The sequence below is a fragment of the Anoplolepis gracilipes genome, chromosome 7 (genome assembly GCF_047496725.1).
Source record: "Anoplolepis gracilipes chromosome 7, ASM4749672v1, whole genome shotgun sequence".
NCBI classification, from domain to species: domain Eukaryota; kingdom Metazoa; phylum Arthropoda; class Insecta; order Hymenoptera; family Formicidae; genus Anoplolepis; species Anoplolepis gracilipes.
This window is the reverse complement of record NC_132976.1, coordinates 9,517,437-9,526,308: the sequence shown is the minus strand read 5'-3', so window position 1 is coordinate 9,526,308 and position 8,872 is coordinate 9,517,437. Positions and strand designations below refer to the sequence as shown.

The following is an 8,872-nucleotide window of genomic DNA, read 5'->3' as shown; positions in this document are numbered from 1 at the left end:
TATTGTGATAAAAATGTTTTTATTACGCATTTTTAAAATGTAACATAAAATGATGACAGTTTTTTTGATAAACAGGATTTTTATGTATATCAATAGCTTTCTGAATAATAATTGATATAAGACATGATATATATATATATATTTATATATATATATATATTTATATATATATATATATATATATATATATATATATATATATATACATACATACATACATACATCATACATACATAATATACATACATATATATCGCACACACATTATGTATATATGAAAAACTTAAAAGACTATACCATGAATATCAGATTATAAAATCTCAGATTTAATATTCAATAGTATGGCAAAATTTCCGACCAATATGTATTTTAGTTTCAATACAGAAGCTGGAGAATTATTAACAAGTAAACCGTTGTATTATATAAATAATACTTCAAAAATATTAAATATTAATCTCTTTGTTTATCTGCTAATTACACTATGTATGTATGTGTGTGTTGTGTGTGTGTACACATATACGTGCGCGCATGTATGTGTATTTAATTGAAATTTCGTAATTTAAATTAACTAAACATTAAAACCATAAGAAAAGTAATCTAGGAATGTCAAGCTGCCTATTCTGCTGTACTGTTACTTTTTTTTAAGATAATTTTTAGCATTAGAAATTATGTTTCTAATATAAAATAATGTAAACTCGCTGTCATTTTAGCACCGCTTAGTTTTGGTATACATATATATATATATATATATGTTTGACTCCTTTCCAGAATTATAACAATATATATTTTCGAAATGATTTATTATTTTAAAAAAGAAAAAAATTCAAGTACTTTTTGTATAGTTTTAAATATATTTTTCCTATATGGTAAACTGAAATAGTAAAAAATAATCCATTATCTTTAATTTACTTAAAAAAAAATCTAATGCTAATATATATTTATATATAATATAATAAATCTCATTATTTATATATAAATTTCTAAAAATCTCGTAAAGAGTTATATACAATAATTATATTATCAGTTATTTACTTGACAAAGTATTGAGAGAGATAGAAACTTATGTACAATGGTTACCTATTGACCACTTCCTGAACTGTTTTGGGGTAATTTCGCTGTCGATTGGCTTAATTGGGCCAACGTTTCTGGAGTTGCATGCGCTTTTAATATTGAATTTTCTGCTTCCAATTGATTGATACGATCCATAAGCTCGGCTATCTTTTCTTTTAGTACTTCAACTTCTTCTCTTACCGCAAACATTAAATGACTTTTAACCAAATCCTAGAAAAGATTATAATAAATTTTAAAACCATTATCATTCATTAAGTTAATAAGCAGTAAATAGTTTGAATAAAGCAGCTTCTTACCATAGCCTGTTCAATTTTATTATCAATTGCCACAGCGCTTGTCCCTGACATACTGTAATATAAAAATTCATTGCTAATATAAATTTATACTCGTATTTATAAGTAATATAATATAAATTGTAATTGTAATGTAAATTTATATAAATATATTAAAAACATTAATATATTAATATAAATTATAACTGTAAATTCATATTTATATATATGAAATATGTGCATAAAAATGTATGAATAAAGTTATATAATATAAAAAGTGTAATAAAAAATTTTGAATTTGCCATTTATATATATATATAAGTAATTAATTACATTCGTTTTTAGATTTGTGAAAAGTACCTTTCATTATCTTCAAGAGTACGATGCTCATCGCTGCCTTGTGTCACCTCAGCCAATGATGATTCCAGAAGAGTTGCATCTGCTGATTGTATAGTAGCAGCATTAGCAACAATACCAGAGATAGATTCTTGCTCGGGATCAGTTTGATGAAATGCAATGTTTCCCTGCTGCAGTCCACTCACGACATTTTGACAACCAGTTGTCACCTGTGTAATTTGCACCGGGGCAGTACTATTAGATGTTTGCGGTTGTATCTGCTGGGTCGAAGATGCGATCACTTGGGATTGTTGCACCGATGCTCCGGAAGGATGGATCGTCGACGAGGTTTGCGCCGTCTGAGGAACTTTATGAATATTTTGCATGCCCTGCATCCCCTGTATGGCAGTTAGTGGCTCGGAAATTTGGGTCAACTGCGGTTTTTGCGTTTGCAAAGGTTGCTGACAGGAAGCCGCCTCAGATTGATGTTGCGTGACGAGAATGTTTGGTGTCTGGGAGGTCGGGGGAACTGAAGTTTGTTGCACCGGTTGACAGATATTCTGCACTGGTAAGGACTGATTCTGCGTGCTCACTGTCACGTACGTTTCCTCGTTCGAATGAGGAATGTTTTGTTGTGATGTCACTGTGCTATTACTAGTTTGAGTTATAATAGGAATAGAACCTTGGGGCATGCTTTGAGGCTGTCCCAAATTGTTAGGATGAGTTGCTTGTAAATTGGAGGGTAATGTAGATCCCTGACCTCCTTGTGGAGGCTGCTGCTGTTGCTGTTGAGTAACTATCGATGATTGAGTCTGAGATTGAAAATATTGCGGGATTTGTTGCGTAGGCGGTTGCTGCTGCTGCACTTTAGCTTGAGTCTGCGTAGGATTATGCTGTACATTGGGAGATATTGAATTATTTACGGCATAATTTGCATTTGAAACTGATTGTGCAGAATGCACTTTGTCCGGATGAGACGATACCGGTCCATTAGTGTCAATATTAATTCCTTTATCATCGGTCACTACGGATTGTTTCGCAGCTTCCGGTACGACAACTCCGCTATCGGTCACTCCGTAAGATATGCACACCTCATTTGGATCCGACACCTTGGGGGTACTAATAGCTGTCGGTTGATTAACGGACGTATGATCCAAATAATCCATGCAGGTCCATCGTCCTCTCTTGAACGGCTCTGTACTTTCAATCTTGACCACTTTGAATCTTTCATTCCTGCCGTGAGAGTGAACCTCGCGCAGATCAGAGTCCTGCTTAACATTGCTCGACAGTAGATTGATTATGTTGTTGTCGGTGACAGATGTGATATCCAGAGTATTGATATTGCTATCGTTAACCGAATTACTGACGTTTCCACCCTCCGAGGGTACAATAGCCAGGCCATATTGTGAGCTGGTAGGGATCACCGGTGCTGTACTGAGGGCAGCGTGGCTCGTGTTGAAGAACACATCCTCCTTGGAGAACGTGTCCTCGGAGTAGCTTGGCGTCTCGATGTCGAGATCGGTGATGCGCGACGAGTGCTCCACGGAATTGTCTTCCGTGTGCGACTCGTCCAGATCGTCGTTGGAGTCTTCGCCGGCGTCATTGCTCATGCGACAGCCTACAGTGACACTGGTGATCTGAAAGGACGACGTCTTCTTTCGATTGCACTGATTGCTCCCGCCACTAATCGTTGCCGCTTGCACGTTGCCCGGGGTGATCAGAGTAACCTGATGCTGCACCTGGTGCAGCCTGTCTATCTCACCCAGACGAATCGTCTCCGTGGTAGTACGGTGAACTGGATTCGATACTTTCCTGTTGCCGCTGTTACTACCATCCGACAGCTTGTGCGATTTTCTGTGCACATTATCTGCCATTATTATGGAAACTTAACATACGAGAGACACGATCGCTGCATCCGTCCTCTCGCATGGTAGTATCGACATCATCGTTTCTCGTTCAGTCTCTCATCTCGGGAATCTCTTTTCGAGGATGATGTCTCTTATCAATTATTACCTAGAGATCTATGCTATAGATCCGATGATTCTTTTGCCGATTCTCAATCACCGCATGCTTCGATTCCTGTGGAAGATACGATACGACAGTTCGAAGGCATACTCTCTGCTCTCAGGATGTTGACAGTTCGCTTAATGTGTTACATTACATTAATTTTACGGGAAAGAAGCGTATTCGCTCCAACACCGTCCGTTCGTGAAAAATCGAGTCTCGATCTCGACCTCGACTTGTCGTCTATTGCGCTTTTGACAGTTGACAAACGTCACCTTCTTCTCGTCCTATCCTTGTTTCTTCAATAATCACAGTCCCATTCGAGCTTGAAATACTATCTCGAGAGCAAAATATGTATGTTATCCATGTCCCTTTTTATACATGTGTACACGCGTTATACACACTGTATATGTAAGCGGGCAGTTTAAAAATGGCTGCCGATTTTGCGGTTTTTTTTTGCTCTTCAGCGCAAAATTTCTTCTTCGTCCTGATTGGTCGTTTGTCAAATACCTTGGAAGCGAAAATAGTTCCAAACTTTAGGTGCATGCGAGCCAAAGAGACGAAGAATTTATTTTACTTTAAAGCTACATTTTCATAGAGTGCATTTTAGTACAACAATCGCTCATTGAGAATGCTCAGTGAGCAGTTATTCATGATTGGGTGCTTACTTTCAGAACCAACAAATCAACGTCGAGTGTTGACAAGACGACAATTCAGCAGTTGTTCACCTCTGTAAAGTTAGTCGGTCAATTTTCATTTCTCTAATTTTTTTTTTTTTTTTTTTATGAATCGTTTGTTGGTTGTTAATTTAATTGTTATTAATAAAATAAATATCAGCGTGAAATTAGCCAATCCAAATGAAATTTTCAATCTTTTTTCAATTATCATAGGTCAAATCTATAGAAAATTGTTTGTTGGTCACAATTATGTGTCTCAAAACTTTATTGGTTGATTATTTATTAATTATAACAGAATAATAATATTTACAACAGCGCGCATACTGCGCATGCGCGACTAAAAGTTCCTAAAATTCCATAATATTTATTTTTCAATCCCGTAATATTTATTTTGTAATTTCTTTAAGCAAATTGTTGTTCATCGTTTGTTGATTATTATTGATTTAATTGACGTTTAATTTTGTTTATTAATGTTTTTCGGACATGGGACATTGAATTAAAATTTTACACTTGAAACTTGAAAATTATTGGCCAATTAGAATTTGCCAAACAAGGAGGGAGATAGCAGTTTTGCCCTCTCGCTCTTAACATTTTCAAATAAGGAACTAGCCATTGCAGTATAGGCTGTGTTCCAAATTACTGCCAGCATATTATCATCTTTGTCTAGTATTTAGTGAACAACAAGGATGACGAAATGAATTTTGGAATAGTGAATTTTGGAACACAGCCATAGGCTAGAATTTACTGACGTATTCTAACAGGTGGAGTCTAGAGTTTTGACATAAGGGCCACGAGTTGAAATATCATTTGACTTCACACAATAGGAGCGTCCACATTGATATACAGTAGCGTACGTTCACCGATCAGCAGTTACACCAAAATGTTTATCAAGCCGTTTAAAGTCAAGTCCAATTCTCAGCTGAAAGGAACTGAAAGGTTTGTGAAATTTTTCCATAGTTTTTATTACTTTAACTTTTTATAATACATTCTATATATTTATCAGATCATACAAATGTCATTTTCATGGACTTGAAATTATTCCATATAAATAACAATAAGTAAGAAAAGATTCATGACATTAACTGTAATATTTGAAACTTAACATGTTAATTAAACGTTTCAATTTATGCAGTATATATTTAAATACATTTGACTATAAATATATATTTAAATATGCTAAATAAATAAAACAATTATTGTCATACTTCTTCTAGAAAAAAATTATGCGAGGAGATATTGGCGACATATCCGAGCTTGATAGAAGAGATTCAATCGCTGTTACCTAAAAAGGAATCCATCAGTCTTATGAAAATAGTAACATATAGTGGGCAGATGGGCAAAATATACTGTGTCGCTAAGATACCCATGTTCTTTCAATTAGATTCATATAATCTGTTGTTTCCCACGATTTATACATTATGGCACCATCCACATTTGATAAACACCTTTACTATGCACTCGGCAGTTTTATCCAAATTAGCGGGTGGTGCAGATCTCATGTTGCCTGGATTGGTTCTCAAGGAGCCAGTAACGTTGTACAGTTTTGGTAAACTACCAAAAGGTTCTCCAGTATCGATCAATACAGAAGAAAACAAGGTTTGGATTTTTAGTTTCTTTTTTTACTAATTAATTGAATATCAAAATATCGACAAGAAAAAGTTTTTTACACAGGCTACAGTTGCCGTTGGTATCACCGCTCTATCCAGTGAAGACATGTATTTGGCTGCTGGACATGGGAAATGTGTGGAGATTTTTCATGTCATTGGCGATATGCTTTGTCAGTTAGGCAAGCCACCTCTAAAGCCTGATTTGGGACCACCAAACAATGATCCCACGAGTATATCGGAAAATGACCAATCGAATAATCAACAGACAATCGTGGATCAAACTGAAGTACTGCCGATTAAATTGGAACAGCTAGACATCGACGAGGATTCAAACGATATCGCCGAAGACGAAACTGTTTCTAAGGTAAATATGTCGGGCGATTTTCTTGACACAAAAAGATGAAAATAAATTTGCTTTCATTATATTTAGGAATATTTGGAAGAAATAGAAAACGTAGAAGCGGAAAATGTAGAAAGTTTACAAACGATCGAATCGGAAACAGTTGATCCAGTCCAAGAGATGGATCAATTACTGGAATATTGTTTCTTGAAAGCATGCAAAACGACGATAAAGTCTAGCGATCTGCCAATGCTATCGTCCAATTTCTTTAAAAACCATTTACTGGTTGTCTGTCCGCCAGGTAAAAATGTCGATGTGAAAAAATCTCGATACAAAAAATTATCGATTTTTCTGGCGGAAATGAAGGCCAAAGGAATAATCAATACATCAATCACGAAAGGTGTCGAAACCTTGTTATCAATTAAGGTAATACAAGTGTTCAAAATTATATCTTGAGTCCATATTTTTCAATAATAAAGATTTTATCACGCATGTTGAAAAACTTTCTATACTTTTAGAAATAGTTTTGAGTAACGTGTTTGATTAGAATAGCGTGCAATTGTAATAGGTTCCATTCTTTCACTCTTCAGTTCGATCATCCGCTTCTGAAGGAATTAATCGTTAACGAAGAACCGATCGTGGCCGAACCAGTGGTCTCGAATAGCGCCGTCGTGTCGGAATGTTACAAAGTCACCGCCGACGTTCTGCCAGTTTTGTCGAAATTTGGCTACGAGTAAGTATAGTCAACATGATGCTTGCTGAGTAATATTATCTTATATTCGCAATGTAGTGTAATTACAGAAGAGATTTTCTGTACAGTGCTAATAAGTCACTGTAATTATTAGACTATTGTATACAGACATATGTATGTTCATTTTTTTATATTGAATATATCAATGATAATTGCAGAAAGGGTGATGTGATGAAAAGAGTTGATATCAGAAAATGTTTTACCGAATACGTGAAAGCGGAGGATCTGCAGAACGGAAAGTAAGACAACGATACTTTATTTAAGTTTGATCTCATTTCTTCTACACTTCTTCTTTTGCTAATGTGACTTCTTTTGGATTTATAGAACATTAAAGCTGAATCCTCAACTGGCAGGTATTATGCGAACCAAGGCTCATCAGGAGACAGTGACGATGGAGGACGGAATAAATAAGTTTATCGGTCGTATGACGCACATGCACGAGGTCACTCTAGCGGGGAATACTTTGTTGCACACGGGAAAACTGGAACCGATCGACATGAGGGTGACGGTGCGATCAGGCGGGAAAAAGGTAAAAGCTGACAACTTGAGATGTAGAAATTCGTTTTTCTGATGACATCATGTAAATCGCAGGTTACGTTGGTGAACAACCTGGAAACATTCGGAATCAATTTGAAAGAATTCAGTAAAGAATGCCAGAGCATTGGTGCGAGCGCGACCATCACCGATGATCCAGGCAAAAAGACGCCTAGTGTTCTTGTTCAGGGAAATCAAATTTTATACGTATACAAATTACTCACAGGTGAGTCAATTTTAATCCATAATAGGTGCTTTCCATTTATATCAAAACTCAGATAAATATCACTTCTGTCTTTCTTTAACATGAATGTTGAAGAAAGACAGAAGTGAGATTTATCTGAGTTTTGATGTAAATGGAAAGCATCTAATATCTTACAGTATCTTATAGTTTTGCAAACAAAATAGTTTATTAATTTAGAAAATAATTTAACAAGTAATTTTGTCTTTTGTTATTTACAGAAAAATATCAAATTAAAAAGAATTATATAAGAGGTTTAGAATTCGCTCCAAAAAAGAAAAAATAAAATCTTTGCTTAAATAAGAAAAAAAACTCATAAATTCTGTAAATAAAAATCAGGTTGTTCTGTTTTTTAATATTAACGCGATAATGAGAATAAACACGAAAATAAACACGTGATTGTATTTGTGCTCTTTGTTTACTAATGTGAATATTTCATTTTGAGGAAACAATTTAATCATAAAAATTATAGAAGGGGATGATGCCAGCATAATACATACGGAAACATTTTCGAAGAAAAAACGATTGATGACCTGTATCGTTCTAACAATACGAAAGACGTTATAATAAGTAATTATTAAATAAAAAAAAACTTGCAGACACAAACGTGATTTCTTATTATTAGCATATTATTCCGATCTTACCACTTCTTGACATATTATAAAGCAAAGAGAAAAGAAAAACTATCAATGTGCCGAAGAAAAGGTAATGTTCGTGCGAGAGATGACAGGCGGTCGATGTTTGTTAATATAATTTATTATATATCGAGGTTTCAACATGGAAAAGTACAAATATTGCAATATAGGGAGGGCCCGCGAGCTCTCCTCGGGAGGGAGGGAGGGAGGGAGGGAGGCAGGCAAAAGGGGGGAAGGCAGGAAAGGGTTTCGATTGCACAGAAGGGAGAGGCGACGCACGTAAAAGGGGATGTTTCTTACGGAGGATACGGGGATATTGCGTTCGGATAAAAACCGAGAGCGAACCGCGTATACGTGTATAATGTATATATAATGTATATGTATATATAATCATATTTTTCACA

General features: G+C 35.3%; 2 protein-coding genes across 5 annotated transcripts; one reads left to right on the top strand and one right to left on the bottom strand.

Annotated features, from left to right (window-relative positions):
• Window positions 1-783: 783 nt before the first annotated feature.
• LOC140667818 (uncharacterized) lies at window positions 784-4,191 on the bottom strand. 2 transcript variants are annotated; one of them, XM_072896084.1, is made up of 4 exons: window positions 3,841-4,191; window positions 1,704-3,758; window positions 1,368-1,419; window positions 784-1,281 (listed from the first exon to the last, which is right to left on the bottom strand). In XM_072896084.1, exons 2-4 carry the CDS (start codon window positions 3,551-3,553, stop codon window positions 1,078-1,080), a joined length of 2,106 nt encoding a protein of 701 aa, XP_072752185.1. In that variant the 5' UTR covers window positions 3,554-3,758; window positions 3,841-4,191; the 3' UTR covers window positions 784-1,077. The 2 variants fall into 2 exon arrangements, with proteins under 2 accessions (XP_072752185.1, XP_072752184.1); XM_072896083.1 differs by having other exon boundaries at window positions 1,704-4,191.
• Window positions 4,192-4,995: 804 nt separating this feature from the next.
• Window positions 4,996-8,622, top strand: Eif2d (eukaryotic translation initiation factor 2D). 3 transcript variants are annotated; one of them, XM_072897116.1, is made up of 9 exons: window positions 4,996-5,296; window positions 5,575-5,956; window positions 6,032-6,331; window positions 6,398-6,733; window positions 6,898-7,040; window positions 7,217-7,297; window positions 7,383-7,587; window positions 7,650-7,818; window positions 8,279-8,622. In XM_072897116.1, the coding sequence occupies exons 1-9, from the start codon at window positions 5,241-5,243 to the stop codon at window positions 8,398-8,400; spliced, it is 1,794 nt and encodes a 597-aa protein (XP_072753217.1). In that variant the 5' UTR covers window positions 4,996-5,240; the 3' UTR covers window positions 8,401-8,622. The 3 variants fall into 3 exon arrangements, with proteins under 3 accessions (XP_072753217.1, XP_072753218.1, XP_072753219.1); XM_072897117.1 differs by having other exon boundaries at window positions 4,997-5,296; window positions 8,306-8,622; XM_072897118.1 differs by having other exon boundaries at window positions 4,997-5,296; window positions 8,055-8,388.
• The last annotated feature ends 250 nt before the right edge of the window (window positions 8,623-8,872 follow it).